The sequence below is a fragment of the Pygocentrus nattereri genome, chromosome 7, assembly GCF_015220715.1.
Source record: "Pygocentrus nattereri isolate fPygNat1 chromosome 7, fPygNat1.pri, whole genome shotgun sequence".
NCBI classification, from domain to species: domain Eukaryota; kingdom Metazoa; phylum Chordata; class Actinopteri; order Characiformes; family Serrasalmidae; genus Pygocentrus; species Pygocentrus nattereri.
This window is the reverse complement of record NC_051217.1, coordinates 35,401,573-35,423,966: the sequence shown is the minus strand read 5'-3', so window position 1 is coordinate 35,423,966 and position 22,394 is coordinate 35,401,573. Positions and strand designations below refer to the sequence as shown.

The 22,394-nt window shown below is 38.7% G+C and overlaps 1 protein-coding gene across 3 annotated transcripts in view; it reads right to left on the bottom strand.

Annotated features, from left to right (window-relative positions):
- Positions 1-3,604: 3,604 nt before the first annotated feature.
- The window catches only part of cfap45 (cilia and flagella associated protein 45), a 40,564-nt gene continuing 21,774 nt past the window's right edge, over positions 3,605-22,394 (bottom strand). For 2 of the 3 annotated variants that reach the window (XM_017701971.2, XM_017701972.2), the window contains exons 10-12: positions 21,702-21,895; positions 16,071-16,295; positions 3,605-3,800 (exon numbers count right to left, since the gene is read on the bottom strand). In XM_017701971.2, the coding sequence (XP_017557460.1) occupies positions 3,725-3,800; positions 16,071-16,295; positions 21,702-21,895 (495 nt within the window). In that variant the 3' untranslated portion in view covers positions 3,605-3,724. Of the gene's footprint in view, positions 3,801-16,066; positions 16,296-21,701; positions 21,896-22,394 lie in introns of those variants that run through there. The other variant, XM_037539726.1, reaches the window with a different exon arrangement.

The window sequence follows — 22,394 nt, the reverse complement described above, 5'->3', positions numbered from 1 at the left end:
CATAGCACAGATGACACAATTCCACCAGCAAGTGTCAGTTTCAATGTGTGGAGTCCATGTGTTAAACAGTAGAACACACACAGACTCCCAAGTTCTGAATGACTGTTATTAATTATAGCAGCATTTATACATGAAATATGGCACTTATTATCAATAACTAAGTGAATAATAGCTACCATTAACATACAACCAGCTAAACATTACACTTTGTCATATTTTTCATAACATTCATATTTCATAAGCTACATTCAAAGGATGGGTGTCGTGTGAGGCTGTGACTGTCTTCTTTCCAGTCAAATAGATGGTGATGTAATTTTAACCCTTAAAATAAAAGAAGCCGAACAAATTTTCTTTTGTACTGAAAGTCGACCCTGGGCTATAAACTACGAACAGTTGGCATTTCAGTAGTAAATTGTAAGCATATAGCAATATGTGTATGCTCACAAAACACATTCTAATTAATTAGATTTGAGGGGAGCTTTCACAAAAAAACAAAAACAAAAAGAAAACAAACAAACCTTTGTTTCATGCAGTTATTGAATAATTTGCCTTACGATTTGGTCATGTAAATTCAGATGGACAAACCAAAATATACCCTGGAGAATAAGAGGAAAAAACATGAAGTAATGCAGTAGTGTGTAGTGTAGTAGTAGTAGTAGCACAACCAACTTCTACGACTGAACTTTAGAGATGTGGAAAAACATCCCTGCAGATTTCTTTGAAAAACTGAAATCGAGTCTGCCGAAAAAAAAAAGGAAGCTGTAATAAACAGTGGTGGACAGTAACAAAGTAAATGTAATTTGTTACTGTGCTTAGGTATTTTTTTGTATATCTGTACTTTACTGAAGTATTTCCATGTTTGGGTACTTTATACTTTCACTCCACTACATTTCAAAGTCAAATATCTTACTTTTTAACTCCACTACATTTTGAGAAATCTGTCGTTCCTTTTGGTTTATGTGTGTATAAAAACATAACATGTCAAAACAAAAGAAGTGCAAAGCAAGAGCACCAATCAGGGCGCAGCGGTCACTTTGTTTTGAGCTTGTTTTGACCGGTTGAACATACCGATCCAGTGCAAGCACACGGTTCAACTTCAGTGCAGCAGCATAAAATCTTGGGAGAACTTTGTGTAAATAGACCACAATATAGAAATACACTATATTGCATATAGAAGTGTTCACTCACCCATCCAAATCACTGAATTCAGGTGTTCCAATTACTTCCAAGGCCAGAGGTGTATAAAACCAAGCACCTAGGCCTGCAGACTGCTTCTACAAACATGTGTGAAAGAATGGGTCACTCTCAGGAGCTCAGAGAATTCCAGCATGGTTTTTATGGAACTTAAACTTGTTACTAAGTTGCAAATAAATCTTAAACTGAAACTTTGCTTGTTTGTAAAAAGTGATTTCAGAGCCACTCAATTCTACCTGATGGAAACTGTTTGCCTTCAGTGTTTTGTGCTTATGATAATTTTAATAGATGTCATCAAGAGAGAGACTGGAGTATTTTCACCTAAAATGAGTTGATGAAGCAAGAGTCTTATTGCAAAAATAATAACAGGACATCAGAGTCACAATTAATCTTTTAGTACTTTTACTCAAGTTGAGGTCTAGAGTAAGGACTTCTACTTTTACTGGAGTAATATTTTCCTTGGGTGTCTCTACTTTAACTCAAGTACGTGATTTGTGTACTTTGCCCACCACTGGTAATAAAAGCAAAGGGATGACAGATTAAATACTGAAGAAAGTTATATTTAGTTGTTTAACTTTCTGTTCCAGTTGTTTTCTGTTTTTTCTTTTTCCTACATAATGGTCACTTTGACCAACACAGCACTGTATTCCCATAATTGTTTTTTTAGGATGTGGTGGGGAGAGCGCTTGACATTTGAGTCCAAATCTCCCACTGGTTTCAGCTGGACTGAGATCTGGTGAATGTGAAGGACATATCATATAATTTTCAACATTTTCGTTCATAGCAATCTACACTAACATGCTACATAACAACTGCTCTCACTGTTTTTCCTCACAAATTGCATCAGGCCTGGTGAATAAGTACTTTCACTTACAATCTCCAGCCGCATTCACTGATGTCTTTTCCATAAATCCAAATGCGGATGTTGCTTTAGTCACTGTTCCTACTGAAACCGTGGCCAGTTGAGCAATCATTGTGGCTAAAGTCCTGCCACCTGCTCACCATGAACCCTCTTTCAAAGTCACTTAGATCTCATCCTCTTGTCTTCTTGATCTCAAATACAGGTCAACTGGGCCTGTTCAGCCTTTTTATATATGCCATAGAGCATAGTAGGAGCCAACGGCTTAACTGTATCATCCCTGTTTCTCTTTTCATTTCTTCAGGTTTCTGTATCTGTAGCTTAAAGTAGCTCTTAACCACATAGCCACATAACGCTGGATTATTCTAAAAGAACAATTATCCAAACAAAGTGAGCACAGCTCATCAAACTGAGCCATAAACTAGTCACCCTTTTAGGTGATTGTTTTGCATTCCTTCAAAGTCAGAAGGAGCCAAAACTGAACTGGTCATTCAACAATGACTCAATATAAACTTGATGTCACAGATTCAAACAACATCCTTTTTATTCATGTTTCAGTCATCAGTGGCCCATCCCATTTCACCCCTCACCCCTATCACAGCCCTCTGTTATGTGCTTTTATGCCTAAGGGTAGGATGTCCCAATTCTTGTTGAAATAGAGGGGTAAGGCAAAGTGTTGGAGCTATATGACCCAACAAACGGAGGTTTTTCAGAGACTCCAAGCAGAATGTTATGAGAAAAAAGAAAAACTGGCAAGATGAAGCACAAGAGACCAAAGAAACCCACAAACATGAGAATTTTCTGTTAAAAAATTGTGAAAACCATTATATTACACTAAATTCCCAAACTGTCATCACCATCGAGCAGCTTTTCTGTTGGCAGCTGTGACAGAAGAACACCTAAACAACCTGGAATCAGCCAGAAATGAACCCAATACCATTCACCAAACGTGTGCTCTGATCTTCAGCGTGACCAAAACAGACTGAGCAATAAAACTGCCGCAATATCAGGTTCAGCTCAGTCAATTTTTGCCAGATTAATATTAATGTTTTGTTCCAGCCAGTCTGTAAAGCATCTTACCTTAAGCTGTTTACCTGTCTCATCTTCAGAGTCTGACCAAATTGGCCGTCGGTCAAATGTGATCTTAAAAGTGTCCATATCCTGTTTGTGGCAAAGTAAGAAGTAAAAATGTTCAGATGGCTTGAATGTCTCCTACAGCTGTCGTTGCTTAGCAACGGCATCTCAGTGGAGTGATAGTGTTTGTGAAAAACCTGTGATGTTATGGTGAAATAACAGCACAGTTAGAACGCTTCTCAACCAATAAGCTTGTGTGGACGGAAATAACTGTTGGATAATGTTTGAAGTCCATTAAACCGACCAAAAAATATATATATACATACAAATCGCAGGCAGCTTGGTGCTAACATACAACTAGAATTGCAGAGGGATGCTAGCAGAAATGCATTACCACAGAAGGGCTCTGACCTAGGTTTAGGCGTAACCATATGCACCTAATGGCAAAGACAAGGAATAAAATACTCAGAGAGCAGCTTGTTTCCAAAGTTTTATTTACTCATATTAAGTGATAGAAGACAGTTTAGAGTATGGTTACGTCTTTGGTTTAGACATGGGAAGAATAATATGGATAAAATCTTCATTTCACTGCCTTGTTCAACGCACAACGGTGGGCAGGGCTTGAATTTTCCGCTCCACTTCATTGCAGTATTTTTCTGGAAGTCCGGCCGCCCTGAAACACAGGAATATTTTACTGTTAGTGGTTATCTAACTCATTAAGCTATGCAAAAATTCCATCTGTGTTTCATGAAAAGGCAAAAATTTTTAAAAAGAGACAGAAAGAACACATCTGGGAGCCATAGGCATTTGTTTATTTTGCTTGGTGTGGAGCCATGTCCAAGCAAATAAAAAGGAAAGATTTATAAGAAAGACCTAACCACGAGAGGATTGGCTTGTTTCATCACTTCAGGGTTAAGCAACAACACATTCAAGTCTGTGCTTTCATATTCCATCTGTTTTGTCAATGACAAATGTAACAGTAAATGCAAATTTTTCTTTCCACAAAACAAAACTGTACTACAATAAACTGTTGTGTATTCACTGGAAACAAGCTGTTAACCAGAGATTAGTAACCAAAATCGAACATGAGCAACCACTAAAAAAACAAAACAAACAAACCACCTATTTTATATCTTTACTACAAAGTGTTCTGAAACAAAGTTCTTCGTAGATTCTTTGAAGCTACATGATTTAGGTCTGGAGCCATTTTAGAGAAAATTCTTAAGTCTGAGATCATGTCTTATCTGCTTTATTGTTCTGGTAACTTCAGTTAAGACTGACATTAGGACAGGAGCCATTGCAGAACAACAGTTCTTAAGTCTATAATCATATTTCCAGATAAGAAAACTGTATTACAGGAACATCCTAAGTTGCCAAAATATCCTAAATATTTTCTTAACTTTAAGACAAACCCCAGAACGTCTTAACATCTTTTTAAATCATCTGTTTCTATTGTTTTATGCAGTGATAGGCAGCACAGTTCACTATAACCAGTAGTTAAGGGGGCAAGTACTTTTTCATACATGGGCTATATAGAGTTAAACAGCATTTTTCCTTCAATAAAAAGTAAAAATAAATCATTTAAAAATGGCATGTGTTTCCTTGGACAACCGTTGAAGAAAAAGAAATAAAGTAAAAAGTAGTTTCATGATCTCAAGCATTCAACCAAATTATAAAACGATTACTGATGCTTCTTTTTTTTCTGTACAGGATTTCTTTTTTCTCACTGTGACGACTTTGTACTTTTAAAGTACCCCCCCGCCCCCCGAGTGGTCCCAGACACTCATTTATGTTGAAAAAACTACCAGAAAACAGACTAAATTTCATGTCAGCATATACACACCATTTTATAACAACCCTCTATTTTTGATTAAATAATAAGGCCCTGTCTGAACTGTTTGCACAGGTTCTTACACTAAGTTTCATCATTGTCTTCTGCTCTCGTGTGAGGTCTGCCAACTTTTGATGTACTCCAGCTTTTTCCTCTTTTCTGCAACACTGCCTATTCTCAGTATTTTGTCAAGCCTGTCTCTGCATAGAAGCAAGAAACCGACCGTATGAGACCCTGGGGATTTTTTGAAGTGTGAGGCAGGGGAATAAGGTGCCTGTGCAAGGTCTGTTCATTTCTGCAAATCTAAAAATCATTGTACAAGGTCCAAAGAGATCTACCAAAAGTTCAGATTCAACACTGCTGGCTCTGATATTTAGATAATCCTGAAGATCTTCATTACCTGACTCATGTACCTAGATTAGTGTTGGTGTTAAACACTGCAGTGAAGTAGATCTCCAGGACCAGGTTTGGGGACTGCTGCTCAAAGGATACAACTAAAAAAAAAAGAGTAGTCTAAGATACAAACACGAGGCTAGGCTAGAACACAAACATGAGGCCAGGGTAGAACATAAACCACAGGGCTAGGCTAGGATACCAACATAAGGCCAAGCTTAGATGTAAACTTTTTCAACATACAAACTAAAACAACAACATCCTAACTGGGCCTCATATGTTCTGAACTTACCATATTAGCCCATCCCATATTTAATTGAAGGATTATCAAAAATACATCTGTTCAATTGTCCAAACACTTATTTTTGGCTAAATAAAAAGGCATAACCCTCCTACTAATCCTGCATTAGATATATTTTGTTCTTTATTAGATTAGAAAAAGCTCAAAAAGAAAGGCAATTCAGGAATCAGTTTTTAATATGTTTGGCCTTTTTATTCCATTAAGACAGTTTCTACTTGGGCCTGAGCCTCTGCCCTTTAGCCCTCAGAAGTGCAACTGTAGAATATGTGAACTGTTTCTTCCCAAACTGCTGTATGTCCATTTGAAGCAAGTTTCAATACAGCATCTTTTTAAAACAATAATAGCTTCATGCATAATGGAAAAACAACTAAATTTTGTGTGACCAGCATGAAGCCAGCCTGCCTTGTGTTAACAGTCCAGGCTGGTTCAGGTGGTGAAATGGTGTGGGAAATTTTTCTTGGGCCACACTTTGGGCCAAATAATACCAGTGAATCATTACTTGAATGTCATGACCTATTTAAGCATTGTACTTCCCTTAATGGCCACAACCTATCCATCTTCTAAAGGCTTCAAGCATGATAATGCGTAAACACACTATGAAGCATCATAGCACAAAACTGAGTGTTGGGTACCAGGACAATACCACGTGCATTTGCTTGTCTTCCTACCCTTAAAAGTGCACCAGCGTCAGATGATACTGTGTGACTTAAGCCGTGTGATGTTAGCACTGCCACAGAATTTTTGTCCCATGTCTCACAGCTCTTGTAGCGATTTGTCAATGGCTGAATCTGGCTTCTACACCAAAATTTTGCCCCGTTTGTCCAGTATGGAACTGTGCACACATGGATGAATCTCAGAAGACTATTCAATAGACATGTGATGCACTGTATGGGTGCAGGAACAGCTATTTTTATATGCGGCGCACTGTAGGGATATGTGCATATGCAGGGAGCCATTTGAGAAACAGCCAGTGTTTTGATCAGGAGGCACAGCATGGTGTTTTGAATGTAACATTGTACTGCAGACAGAGGGTCTGTAGGGGCTGCTTTTTAAGTGCAGTAAGAGCACCCATGTTGCGTCATGTCAGTCGGACTGAGTGTTTGCGTACAGTGTGAGTATATAAATTGCAGGCTTTGGCCGAATACAATGGGCGACTCAAACGTAAAGCGTGAGTCACCAAAGCACAAGATTTAGAAAATCGCAGTGTCTGTCTGGCTACTTTCTTGGATTAGAGACCATATTGTCCTGCCATGTACATCACAGCCTGGTTTAGTTTCAATGCACAGTGTTTGCAGTGCTGCTCAGTTTCTTAGCATGTCTGCTCAGTACTTGGTTTGCAGCATTTGCAGTTTTTCTTAACGAACCAGCTTTATTTAAAATGGTTCCCATACATGTCTGTTGAGGCTGTGATTCACATATTATGCATCAAGCATTTCTCACAGAGCAGGTACTGTTTAGGTGGTTGATCTCAGCACTGCAGTAACACTGACATGGAGGTGGTCTTAGTGTGTGTTGTGCTGGTATGAGTGGATCAGGCACAGCAGTGCTGCTGGAGTTTTTAAACACTGTATCCACTTACTGTTCACTCTATTAGACACTCCTACCTTGTCAGTCCACCTTGTAGATGTAAAGTCCTAGATACATGCTCATCTGCTATGCACAGTTTGTGTTGGTCATCCTCTAGTCCTTCATCAGTGGTCACAGGACCACTACAGGAAGCTGTTGGCTGGATATTTTTGGTAGGTGGACTATTCTCAGTCCAGCAGTGACACTGAGGTGTTTAAAATCCCCTCAGACCAGCACAACACACACTAACACACCACCACCACATCAGTGTTACTGCAGTACCTTTCAAGTCGCTGAATCCAATTCTAATAAAACACCTTTGGGATGTGGTAAAATGTGAGATTTACAGCATCAAAGTGCACCTGAAAAATCTGCAGACATTACATGTTACAATCATGTCAACATGGACCAGAATCCCAATGGAATCAGTTATTTCACAACCATTTGTATGTTTACCATATTACAATCTAAAATTCTTGATGCGTTCAATATAAATACAGTTAGAAAACATATCCATTCTGTTGGTTTGGACATTTAACCACATGATGCCATGTCTGGAAGGGTCACCTAAATACCAGCTTCAGTTTGACAGCCCAGAATGAGACAGTTCAACCAAATTAACATGTACTGCGCATGTTATTCACTGTACACATTTCTGGGAGTACTAAAGTATTCAATTACAAAGTAATTAATCTGATGCCAGGTGATATTTGTGATATGAATGTTTGACTGTGCTGTTTACATGTTGGCGTTTCTTTGGTGTTTCTCAACTTCTTAGCCCGTGATTTGTGTTTGCTCACAATATGTGCTTTTGTGCTTGCTTGTTTATTTTGTCTACTACACATGGCTGCAAAACTTGCTCACAGCAGTCCAACAAACACATGCTGACACCATTTTGGTATGCAACATCAAGTTCATTCAGCTGTGCTGTGGCGGTTCGTAATGGGATAATGCCATAACTGATCCAGCAAAGGCAGTAAAGACTTGTGTTGTTTAAATTTCATTTTTGAAGTGTATTAACTGATATATACACCAACACACTAAATAGTGTGTAAAAAAGCACATATAAGGTAAAGTACAGACGTGTGTGGTTTGGAACGTGGCATTAGATCAGCCAGTGAGACGGATTCAACAGCTGCTCTGCTGTGCTGCATGTTAGCTGCTCATTTTACACCTCCAAGTGAAAATTTAAGATATTTGTTAATTAATTATGTGTTTATTAAACTAAATTAATGCATTTACTGAGGTAAGCTGATACAAATCATTCTACGTTTAAAGCACCTCAATGTAACTGCAGCACCTTGAGACCACTGGTGGTTCTGAAACGCACTTAGTCATACTCTTCATAACTTTCATATTTGATAAACTACATTCAAAAGATGGGTGTCATATGAGAGCTATAACTGTCTTCATTCCAGTCAAATAGATCATTTTAAACCCTTATAATAAAAGAAGCTGAACACTTTTTTTTGGTCTACTGAAAATTGACCCATTTTTCCACTACTCTGGACTATAAACTATAAACAGATGGCGTCTCTTCAGAGATCTGTTCTGTAAAAATTACTTTTATTTAAAAATATAAAGAGCGTCTAAGATTTGGCTTTCAATAGGAAGCTGTAAGCATACAGCAATAAGTGTAGATCATAAAACACAATTTCTGTTTTTTTGAGCTGAGCTTTTAAAAAAGTAAATGGATAAATACAAATTTACATTTATTTCATGCAGTTACTGAATATTTTGACTTATCAACATGGTGATCTGGTCTTCTTAATGACGCAATCAAGCTATGAATTAAATGTGGCTTACCCAATAAATTCATTCAAATACATGCATAACTGTGTCCAACTGTAACAATAATGGTTTACAGACGTTAAAAGGATTAGTTCATTTTTCTGCTTCATCACAGGTCATTCTAGAATTTCCGAAAGCAGCTCACATTGGGTTACGAACGTCCAAGTCATGCACATCACTCTCTGTCCATCTTTTTGTCACATGCACTGTTTTATAAAGCACAATGAAAACAACAAAGAAATACTCACACAAGCTTTGCATAGCACTCTGTGTCTAGTTTCAATGTGGGGGAAATTATACACAGTTGAGTCACATTATTATGACCACCAGCTAATATCCAGAGTGACCGCTGTGTGCAGCACAGACAGCAGTTAGACGGGCTGGGAGTGACTCAATAAGGTCCTGGTAGGTTGTCACGGGTATCTGGAGCCAGGCTGACTGCAATGCATCCCACAGCTGCTGGAGGAGGCGCAGGGGAGGATCCATAGAGCAAAAACGACAATCAAAGTGGCCCCACTGATGCTCAGTTGGGTTCAGGTCTGGAGAATTAGGGGACCGGGTTAGTTCTCATAATTCTTGCTTGAAGAGCACAACCACCCCAGGGAAGACAATCGGCATTTATGGGTGTTCGTGATCGGCAAGAATGGATTCATATTCAAATTGGCTGATGGTGCCTTCCACATGGATGAGCGGGCCCAGAGAAAGCCACGAAAACATTCCCCAGACCATAAGCTGCTTGAGCTACGTGCTGCCGCAATTGAAAGTAAGAAGTGGTCATAATAATGTGACATGACTGTGTATATTTATATACTTTAATGCAATATTTTTACATTTTAAAGCGATTTATTGTTCTGGCCTTTAGAGACAATAAAAGGTACTGAACTGTACATCAGGACTGGCCATCAGGAAGTTAACTGAACAGCAGTGGTCTATGAATCATTGCTCTTTAACTTTCATTGCTGTTTAACATGGAGGAAATTTCAGAAATTACAGCTGGAACACGAAAGGGGCTACTGCAGATGGCCAAAGCTCTGATTGTGGCATTATGGGAGTGTGAGTTATGTGCCTTTCACAGCTGTTTAAATGGCTTTTCTACCCACTTTTCTCCTACCTTTAGTCATAGCCATTTCCCACCATCAAAAGTACTTATGAAATGACAAGCTCCTAGACCTGGGGGTGGGGCATGACTAATGAAGCCTGCCTTTTTTCGCCTGAGCTGCCGGTTCAAGCTGTAAACATAAACACTTCGTTTCACAAAATATTGGCATGATGCAGGCTGTCATCACATCATGTATTTGAATTTTTACATCCTAACAGACATCATGCATCATCAACAGTCTGAACCACAGCATGGGAGTGGAGCAGCAGACATTTCCACTCCTCATTCAAAGCAATCTGTGAATCTCTCTGGTCCAGCTCTACTCTGGGTTTTCTGTTTTCCACTCTTTGCTTGCTCCTCACTCACACATGAGAGAAACCCCACTCCATTGAGGGGTGTGTTTATTCTTCTTATATATTATTCTTCTATTTAATGGATTATATACAGGATCACTCACCTTGTTCAATTGGCTAGAAACTATATTCCGAATGGCCTCAATCTGACTAGGCTATTCTGATTAAAGTGTATACACGGATGTATTCTATTCCTATTAGTCGGATTATTAAAGGATTATTAGGCCGCATGTAAATGTAATATGATTAATTCTTATGACATTTATTTTATGTCTTGAATGCATGGACAAGACACTATATACTTTATTTCATGAATTATATCATTTATGGCCATTAATAAACAAAAAACGTCAAAATCACAAGCTAAAAACGATCGAGGGTAAATAAATGTATGTGTGTTTAACACCATTTTCTTTATCATTCACACAGCAAAATGGATGACATGAGACTAACTCTGTGTAATGTATAGATTACTTTGTTGTGCCCTGTGAGCATTTTTCGGTGTGTAGATCTGCTGAACAATGTGTATGAATGGCCGTGGTGAGCGAGCTGTAGCAGTAACTGCCGCATCACGCGTGTTGCACAGGGTAGTCAGTACAGGAAAAGCTTGTGTTTAATATGTTGTTGTTTAATAGGTTGACGTTTTTTGATTGTAAAGCGTCCTTGAGCATGGGAAAAGCTCTATATACATAAAAGTGATGCTGATGATGATGAACAATACTGGAGTGATTTTGGAGTGAGAGAGAACACAGGTGCTCTACCTTTCTGAAAAGTCATCCCGTGCTCAAAGCAAAATCATGCCGCTCTTCTACCTGCTCCCCTGACATGGCCTGGTTTATACAGCTGGCTTTTTGTAAACACTGATGTCATAGTTTCCACTAAGGAAATGAACCATGGATATGCAAAATTGCGGCTTTCACAGCAGTTTTTTTGTGCTGAACAGGAAACAACTAAATGAGAAATAATAGTCTACTTGTCAGTTGATTTGCATGTTTCGCAAAATGTAGCAGCCTGATTTCAAATCAGACTAATCTGATACGCTACCAAATTTAAATGGGTTATTTAACAAGGAAACATTGAAGAAAACTGGCAACCCAATTTTGGTAAGGCAAATATGAAACAATGAACCAGCTGTTTGTAGGCAAACAAAGAGAGCTCTTTCTCTTGCAGTTACCAAAATCTACATCCTATTTCCTTTAGAATTCGATCTTAGGGTCCTCAATTTTGTATAATGTTGCTGTTGTAACAAAATGCTAACTTTTATTATGTTTTATTTATTCAAATAGTTTGACAACGCTGGGACAGGGGTAATGCAAGACTAGGAAGTTGGTGGCATAATCAAAAATACCTGTTGTGAAACTTTCCACAGGTAAGCAGGTGAATAGGTGATGTTATCCTGACCATATATTTTTCAGGATAACACATACAATGAACATCAATGGTGACTCCGGACTGTTGAGCAAGTATTTTCAAGCAAGAGAGGGAAAAAAAAAATGTAATTTTCAGAACTGCGCCAGGTGGTGTCCTCAGTTCCCAACAATTACTGGAGGTTGTTAAAAGTGAAAGGTCTGAAAGATGATGTAAACTTAGAATAAGAGTATACATTAGGGGTCGACCAATTATTGGCCCAACTGCTAATCGGAGCAGACATTTAGCATTTTTCCAATTAGCAGCATATGAGTTTGCTTTGCTGCTGATAAAAGCACTTTTTGTTTTTTCTCTGCAGATCTGACACAACCGGGATCAGCAAAACACACTTCTGTAGTCTGGCCCAGTGTCCCGTCTACAGGGCTACTGGATTGCTTGAAATATGGATGACGTCTAGAGTACAACCAACCAGCACTCCTGTAGTCTGTCTCTATGTCCTGCTCCATGGTGAGAAACTCCAAAGTGCTTTGCAGTTCAGAGACGCAGGAGGAAATGAGGCAGTGCCTGCTTTGCTCCCACAGCGTGAGAAAAAGTTAACAACATGTCAGAGGTGAATAACTTGCGTCAGCCTCACACCAAACAACTTTTCATTCGTTTCACTGTAGCAGACACATATCAAAATGTCAGAATAAAATAATGAGGTGCGTGATCTCAGTTATTTAGTATGAGGTGGTCAGGATGGCCCTTCTAGGTCAGTCTTTTTCTTGTATTGACGCTGTGACAAAATCAACCGTGTTTAATAGTACCATAGGTTTTAAGCTGTAACTAAAATAGTGATGTGCCAGGGGCGTGCGGGAGAGAGAGCGAGAGAGAGCGAGAGAGAGAGAAAATGCAATGTATCTTCGCATCTGTACCACAAATTCATAGAATTTTACTTCATCTACCCAGAGAGATGTGACTCCTGCATGCAGCTGAAGCCCTGCATGAAACACCACATGTTTGTATGGGAGCTGAGGTTTCTGTGAGCAGGAAAAGACATACTGTGCAGACCCAAACTGCTGATGTAGGAGTCTAAAAGCTTTCAGGATGTGTGAGCCGACAGCAGAGCTTAATGGCTAACTATACAGACATATCATAAAATCATAACCTGTAGTTTTACATTTAACACATAGGTTATACATCATTTCTGGTCCTTTTTGTTTCTATTTCGCTCATTAAGAGTACAGACAACTGCAGCTCACTACTTCCAAAGATTCCACCACTCTGCTTAGCCTAAATGAGCTTTTTCCACTGAAGCATGCATTGCATTTTCACAAGCCAATCAGAATACACTATATTTCAAAAAGTATTCACTCACTCATCCAAATAATTGAATTCAGCTGTTCCAATCACTTCCAGTGCCACAGGTGTATAAAACCAATCACCTAGGCCTGCAGACTGCTTCAACAAACATTTGTGAAAGAATCGGTCGCTCTCAGGAGCTCAACAAGTCCAGTAATGAAATTTCCTCGCTACTAAATATTCCAGTCAACTGTCAGTGGTATTACAACAAAGTGGAAGCGATTGGGAGCGACAGCAACTCGTCGCTATGTAAATTGACAGCAAGGGGTCAGCTGATGCTGAGGCGCAGAGTGTGCAGAGGTCACTGACTTTCTGCTGAGTCAATCGTTACAGACCTGCAAACTTCATATGGCCTTCAGATTAGCTCAAGAACATTGCGTAGAGAGCTTCATGGAATAGGTTTCCATGGTCGAGCAGCTGCATCCAAGGCTACATTTACACAGCAGGTAAAATTGGCCCAAATATGATTTTCTCACCAAATCTGTTTTTTTTTTGTCTGGCTGTTCACATTATCTTTTAAATGTGACACGTATGCAACATCAGTCTGAACAGATTCATCAGTTTGTTTGAGTTCTTCGTAAAAAGGGCAGGTTATTTGGCCACTGCCACTTCTTTGGTTCATGTCCTCAAGATTCTTTAAACACTGCAGCCTTTGGCTCCTCCGGCTGAGCTCAGCTGTTTCATTCGAAACCTCTTCAAACTCGAAGCGGCTGCAATGAGTAAAAATGAAGAAAAGTCACATGAATTCCGATCTGGCTGTTCAGGCAGAGTCGCGTTGCCGCAGATCAGATATGGATCGGATTTCAATACCACATATGAAAGTGTTTCGAATCGGAATTGAAAATGAGAACGACAGCAATTCGGCCACAAAGTGGTAGTTTGCGTTTGGCAGTTGCGAGGAGAGTCGTACTTGTCTGACTGCATTGTGCCAAGTGTAAAGTTTGGTGGAGGGGGGATTATGGAGCGGAGACTGCGAGCCAGGTCTTCTCATCTAATATCACTGTCTGACCTCACAAATGTGTTATTGGAAGAATAGTCAAGAATTCCCATAAACACACTCCTAAACCTTGTGGAAAACCTTTCCAGAAGAGTTGAAGCTGTTATAGCTGGAAAGGGTGGGCCGACATCATATTAAATCCTATGGATTAAGAATGGGATGTCACTCAAGTTCATATGCGTGTGAAGGCAGACGAGCGAATCCTTTTGAAATATAGTATGTCTGATACATTCAAGACGTCCAACTACTGCTTATTATCACATGAAATACATTTTTAGTTGAACAAGATAATTTAACAAAACACATTAACATTCATATTCTCTTGTTCTTGCTTTTTACGAAGTAGTGACAATTTTAGCTGCATGATGGCAAAATATATGGCAAATGTATTATGATAATATTTTACTGGGGTTACAGTTATATTGTATTTGGTAAACATAGGCTTTATACAGGTTTTAGTCTGTATCTAGGTTTTCTCGTTTGCATCCATATACTGAAAAGGCAAGCTGCGCACCTGAGGTGTGATTAACACTGTCAGTGACTCATAATACGTATGTTTTATATAAAATTGTGTGAATACAATATGTTTGTATTAAGTTAAACATTTTGAACCCCTTTTCAAGCTCCATTTTCTTACAAATGTCACTGACTATTAAACATGATTGAGAGCTATTAGTTATTTTTTTTTATCTTTGTATTTTCTTAAAGATTACTTTAAAATGTTTAAGCTACAATTTCTGCAGCCAATATTGTCTAAAGCTTGAAGCACTTCATTTTTGTACAATTCTAGTATTATTTAAGTTGTGAGAAGGAGTTGGACACACGTCAAACATCTACTTATTTAGTAAATAGGATAAAATGACAAATGAATTTCTGTTATCAGCATCTTTGATTACCAATAATCGGTATCAAATTAAAAAACATATTGGTTGACACCTAGACATTAAAGGCCCTATGTGGTGTTACATGCCTGCTAAATTTAAGTTTACAGATACTAAGGCTGTTCTCTCCATTACATTAGCTGACAAATCAAGCATGTTTATGATTTTTTTAATATACAATATTTACTTTTATATACAAAAAATAGGTTAACTACTTTAAAGTTCTTGGCTTTGTACTGTTTACCAAAGAAAACAGTCCAATAGGAATTAGCCTTTTGCCTTCTGCTGTTATTTGGATTTTACCTACAGTCATAACTTTTTTAGAATAGGGTTCGTTATTACTTAGAACAGGTTAAGTGCTTCTGGCAGTCAGGAGGTCAAAAGGTTGATGGGATGGTTTCATCGCGCCTGCAGACACACAATATTCATAGTATGCACGTTTAGGCAGGTGAAAGATATTTGAACAAGTGCATAACTCTGGCAGGCATTGGCAGGATGGGCGCAGTACCCAGGACACATTTGAAGGAGTAATTGTTTTTTAGTATCACAGATTTTTTTCACGAGGCTCTTTCATAATACCAGTTGCCCTGTCAGGATTTCATGAAGTATAATTACCTGTAATACACACCAATCAGACATAACACTATGAGCACCTCCTTGTTTCTACACTCATTGTCAATTTTATCAGCTCCACTTACTATACAGTAATATATATTTATATAGACACACACACACTTTCAAACCCAGGCCCTTCTTGCTGTGAGGTGACAGCGCTACCCACTGCGCCACCGTACCGCCCACCCCAAAACCTCCCATTAAATTTCAGTTTATCATCCTTGGTTCCTCTGGTGTGTTCAAGGTCTTCTTGTGTAGGACCCCATTTCTGACAGTAATTCGACTTTAAATAATTTCAAAGCAGCTAACGACAGTCAATTGGCAAAATGGCTATTGCTAACATCAACCTTAAAAATTCTAACTGATCACAGTTCTATTTTAAGTGTATTGAACCATTTGGGACTCACCTTAGCTCCTTCAGTTTCTTGTCCTTGATCTCATCCAGTCGAACTCTGCGGCTCCGTGACTCCTCGTCCAGTTTTTCCCCCTCGCGGAATATCTCTCTGCGGCGGGCGATGGCCAGCATCTCACGCTCGCGGATCTGCTGTCGTACGCCCTCAGCATGGCGGAGGACCTGCTGCCGGTGACCCTCCTCCTTCTCCTTCTCTCGTGCAATCAGCTCTTGCTGTGTCCTGCAGTGCAGTGAGAGAGAGTGAATCCCCAAACTCAGAAAATGAAGCAGTTCTATGAGCTGGGCAATATGTCATCTATTCTAGGATTGAAGTCACATAATGATATTGTTTGCTTTAGGTGTTTTAAAAGATGACAAACTTATATTTAAATATAAAAACTGTTTTGAAAGAACAGTTCATAATACTTCAAAAATAAACAGATCCTGAGTAAGATTCCCTGATGATATTTTATGAGAAGCAGAACAAAGCCAAACGGTCCAGTTAAAACTATTTACATCAGATTTGTAAAACATTCTTAGCACAAAATAGCACTATCAAGGAAGCAGGGGATCATTTACTTTATTAATGCAAAAGTCATCTGATACTGTGATATACTGGAAGATGTTGTGCTATTGAATTTTATCAGTTGTGTTCAGCACCAGTATGAAGTTAATTTATATTTAATATTATCATGTCATATATAATATTATCATATTAATAATAATATCATATTTCTCATGAACCTCATCCAGTGAAATGGAGCCAGTATATTTGGAATTCAATACTTTAGAATTTTTCACTTACTGTAGGCAAAGAACAGTTTCTGTAGATGGGGACAGTTATGAATTACACTTACACTCATTACTGTACTTGAGTGCAATTTTCTCTGGTACTTTTTAGAGCATAATTAAATCATAGTACTTTTACCTGAGTAAAGCACTTTTGCTTTGTTACTTATGTTTTGTGAATCATATCAGCTCATAAACCAATTAAAAAAATGTCTGGTTAATATTAAAAGACATTATAAAATTATAAGGCTTTGGAAAGCCAATAAAAAAGCAACTTCCAAAAATACTCCAGATAGTGACCTTCATTCGTTTTCAAATAAACTAAAAAATAACTTTGTTATATTATTATAACAGCTAAACACACCTCCTAAAACCTGCCAACATCTCTGCTTTTCACAACGCAGACGCAACCCTGAGACACCAGCCATGAGCTGACTCGCTAACTTATCCTGCCTAAACAGGTCAATTCCTTTGTATTGTTTTTCTCAAACTTTGTTGTTTTAGAATCAAAAGATAGCTATTTATTAAACGCATTTTTTTTTTTAAGTAAAAGGTGTTGCTGTCAGTGCCTGTCAGCTACCTACTTTGGCTAGCAGTGGTGACACCAGTATGGTTTGGTTGCGATCTTGGAGATAAATGGCCATTTAAGGGGCTGTGACTTTCTGTCTAAGAAATTCTGTCTAATACAATTTCCCTTTAACCTCACTGCACAATACGTCTCATTTCTGCTTTTCCCTTTCTTTTGTTTTTCAATCCCACGGGCAAAAATAGTTCTCTGATCAGACTGTGATGGAGGAGGAAGTGCATTTGTTACATGCAGGCAGCACACAGACAAAACAGAGATTACCTCATATGAACAAAGAACCATTAGAGAAACCAGGGCAGTTTAAAAAGTGTTTTGTTGTAATACTGAGATCATTGTTCTGTCTGACTGTAAAAAAAAAAAACAAAAAAAAAAAAACAGTGAAATTACCATGCCTTACAGATGATATTACATCAACACTCATTCTCAGTACTGCAGTAACACTGATGTGGTGGTGGTGTGTTAGTATGTGTTGTGCTGGTATGAGTGGATCAGACACAGCAGTGCTGCTGGATTTTTTAAACATCTCAGTGTCAGTGCTGAGAATGATTTACTACCCAAATAGTACCTGCTCTGTGAGGGTCCATGAGGGTCCTGACCACTAAAGAACAGGTTGAAAGGGGGCTAACAAAATTGTAGAACTACAAAGTGCACCTATATAGTAAGTGGAGCTGGTAAAATGGACAATAAGCGCAAAAACAAGTCATAATGTTATGGCTGATTGCTGTATATTAAGATTATGATTGAGGATCTACAGAAAAGTCACTCAGTTACTCAAATATATGGGGATGAAAACATGCCTGTTTATATTTTGTACAGCTATCACATACTGACATTTAATTATTGGAACTTATGGAGTAATCCCTGGTGCCAATTGCAAACATGTTCTAGGAACAGTTTTAGAACATTCCTCCCTCCCTTATTTCCACACCACACCTTTGCTAACCTGCTACTATTGGAATGTGGCACACAACGCTTGCAAGTTTGGCCCTGTATTTTCCTAGCAATAACCCAAATAGCTTGTGGACATCACCTACAATCCATCTGTATAAACACCCTCTGTGCCCTATGATGTTCAACGCTATGGAATGCATGCTCTTATTTCCCAGACATTCCTCAAATTCTCTCATGATGAGAAAAGTAGGGTGTAGACTGTTCTCAGCAAAAGGGTTGGGGCACTTGTTTATCAGCATATAAAGGAAAGTGTTAAATCTTTACTGCTGAAGCAAAAAAGCTGTTATTTTGGCTTTTAAATCTACTTTTCTACTTTAACAACTTCACACATTTTTTTTTGCAAATTCTCAATGCTTTTAATACCATTTTAATACTTCACATGGCAACACACACACACACACACACACACACACACACACACACACACACACACAGAACTATAAAATGCATTAAATATCTTTTTTATTCAAACTGATTTGTTGGGAAAAAAAAACATTGTTTTTAAATTGCATGACTCTTCCACAGTCTTTCAGCATATTTGACTTCATCAGTTCTGGTGTCATCAGCGGTCAATTTAGACCACAGGATTGCTTTGCTTTAGTAGGTGGACTATTCAGGACTGGTTTACCATAGAAGGTGAATCAGTTTTCGACACAGTCTTTAGGCATCATCTTATAGTTACGAGTCCTTTTATACTGAGCATCAGCTGATGCGTAGTCTGACCGGCTACTTCTATTTTCATATATAAAATAGCTGCATAATTTAGATTACGCTACTCTGAAAATGAAGCAAAATCAATAAAATCAGTTCATTTTAATATGTGCATAATGTGACATTTATAGAGCAATGTTTTGTTTTTTTTTAAACCTACTCTTTCGTATTGACCATCTTACGGTGTTTACCACTAGCTTTTGACCAAACTTTCTGACTGAGCTGAAGAATTGGCTTTATTATTTACTATGGAAGTGTATTTAGCACATGGTTTTGGCACAGAGAACAGTATTTTGCCATGAACTTGCATTTTACAATGGACATGTTTAGATGAAACGAAACTAGTTTGTATTTAAACACTTGTGTTTAAATCCTCTTAAAACAGTTCAACACTACACAAGTTTAAACCATGTTTCGCACTGCTGTAGGCTGCAGGTAATTTCCCATTTAGCGTAGTTGGTGCATCAAATACACAGAAGCAGCACAAAAACAAAATAAAGGATCCAAACTGGATCAAGTTCATTCTAGCCATTCAATATCCAATTATAGACTTCATAAGGACTTAATTCTAACGTCTTCATGTCAGCATGCACAGGCTTAAAATCATCACAGGGCATCCAACAATTAAGGCTGCATGGAATTTCTTTTATGTAGTGATAGACATGGGAGCCCACAGAAAGCTCTAATCCCACAGCTGACTAATCATAATAGGTGTCACGATTGGCCCCTCCCAGTCTCCTCATGTGCTTTTGTTCACCTTTTAACCTGTCATGTGCTTTCGTTTTGATTTACATTTACAGCATTTAGCAGACGCTCTTATCCAGACAAGAAGTGCTTTGTCAATCTAGAGAAAGTATCTTTGCTAGTTACCAATAGCTTAGAGAAAAAGACAGTCCTGAGCTCAGATACTGCTAGAAACAAATATGTCACTGCAGACACCAAGAGAAAAGAAACAGAGTTGAACGCAGAACTCTGTGCCATTCAATGCAATACAATAACAATAAGATACAATACAATAAACTACAATACTACATTTCTTCCCAGTCCGGCCCCCTTGTTTTGTGACTCCACCCCGATTGTTCCCACCTGTGTTTTCCACCTGCGTCCAGTTATCCATCGTTATCCCTGTTTGTACTTAAGCCCTGTGTTTTCCTGAGTTTCTTGTTGGTATTTGTTTGTTTGATATGATTCATGTTTGATGTAAGGTTTGTGCTTGAAGTGTATGTATTGTTCGAAGAGTTTTCTGGCCTGTTTGGAGTAATGTTTTCATTTTTGTCATGTCTGAACCCCAATCTCTCCATGTTGGCTTTTTGAACCTGGACTGTCATGACCATGACCCTGGATTTGCCTTCAATAAAAATCACTTCTCAGCATATGCGTCCGCCTCCTCGCTCCGCATTACAATAGGCCTGTCACAATTATTACAATACAATATACTTTCACAATATTTGAAACGTGTGGTTAGATGCTCCCTGTCTGAGTGGAGCGACCAGCGATCTGTTCTCCTGTGACCAAGTGTGAGTGACGAGATCAGTCGTGTTACTGTACTGTCCTAGTGAACTCACCTCTTTCTGTACATCCTAACAAGCTTAAGCAGTGTTAAATCAAAATTCTGTTCCTCTCAACTACAGCACTGTTACAGAGCTCAGTCATATTTTAGTATTAGTGCGGTCACAAGCAACAAAAGTGAAAGAAAGAAGTGGTTCATCTTGATTACAGCCCTGATTTAAACGAGAGCAAACTGAGGATTCTGTATGTGTGGCACTGGGGAGTGGGAGAACATTAGCTTCCCAGGCTAGCTGTTTTTGGCACCTGGCTAACTTGAAGCAGCACGCCGTTACTCGCACAGAACAGCGAATTGATGATACTGTAGATCAAACAAGACAAAAAAGCACAGATTTCGGTTTAAACATACCTAAAAGGAGGACTCGGTTTCTCTAGTGCAAGAAAATCACACTGCAGAAGTGTCAGATATACTGTGGTTCAACCCTCAAACTACTACATCAACTTTGAGGAATCCAAATGTCTGCTAGCTGGTGTTCAAATACTGAGATCCATCACTGACCAACAGAGCCAGAGCAGTTGGTTGCTCATATGAAGCTGACATTGTTGAGGCAAAGTCACGCAAATAAAACAGAGAAAACATGAATTGAGATGTCATGCGGTTTACAAAAAAGGGTACAACTTATGACTTTGTGCTGTGACGTTGATATATAGCAGTGGTGAGTAATGGTTATTAAATGTGAGTTCAGTTAAGAGCTACAAAATTTTGACGAGCAGGAATAAAAATAGCTAATCAACCAGTTTGGCCACTTCAGGCTTGCACTGAAAGAGCTGTATAGAACAATCAAATGGAATGAATTGAAATAGTTATTGGCAATGACTGACATGGCAATTATCCTGCCTTCTGCGCAATGACCGCTGGGATAGGCTCCATAGTGACCCAGAAAGATGTTTAGAAACTGTGTTCGTGTGTGTGTGTGTCTCTATTAATCAACAGCCAAAATCTCTTGATTATGACAGGCCTAAATATTATTTAAAAACTATAAGAAATTAAGTACAACAACAAAAAGAATATAAAAGGACATCAACAAAGCGTGTGCTGTGTACCTCAGGACTCTCTCAAATTCTGCCCTCTCTCGGCCCGCTTCAATGGACAGCATGTGTTCCTTGTGGGTGACCTGCTCTAGACGAGCAGCCTTCAGCCTATCCTCCTCCTCCAGCTTCTTCCTGGCCTGCTCTTTCTCCTTCCGTCTCCATTCCCTCTCTGCAGCCTCCTGGTTCCTACGGGCTCGGAGCTCATCCTGGAATGCACAAAATTTGCCTAAGTATTACATATATTGATGTTTTGTTCTGTTCTCCCTTGTACTGTGTGTTTCAATTCTGGCCCTGCCTGTGTGTTTACTTAAATGCGTTTGTGTTTTACCTGATTTAACTGATCAACTAATAAAACCAAGTAAGTATTTAGTCAAAAAGAAAAGATGGCTGAAAAAAAGAAATGGCCCCAAAACTACAGAAAGAAGAAAAAGAGGGTTAAACAACGAATAAACTGGCACAAAACTACGAAGGAGGCTTAAACAAGAAATGGCTCCAAGCCAAACAAAAAGTGTTTGTTCCACAAAGAACAAACAGGTGAAACATAAAAGTGATCTTCCTCTCACAGGAAATGTCTTTGCTTTTCTGAGTATCTTTTATTTCTCAAGGGTTTTCCTTTCTGCATTTGGGTGCGCCTCCCTGCCGTCCCATAACAGTAGTACTACAGAATATTTCACACCTTGACAAACTTATTTCATGCTAGTTTTA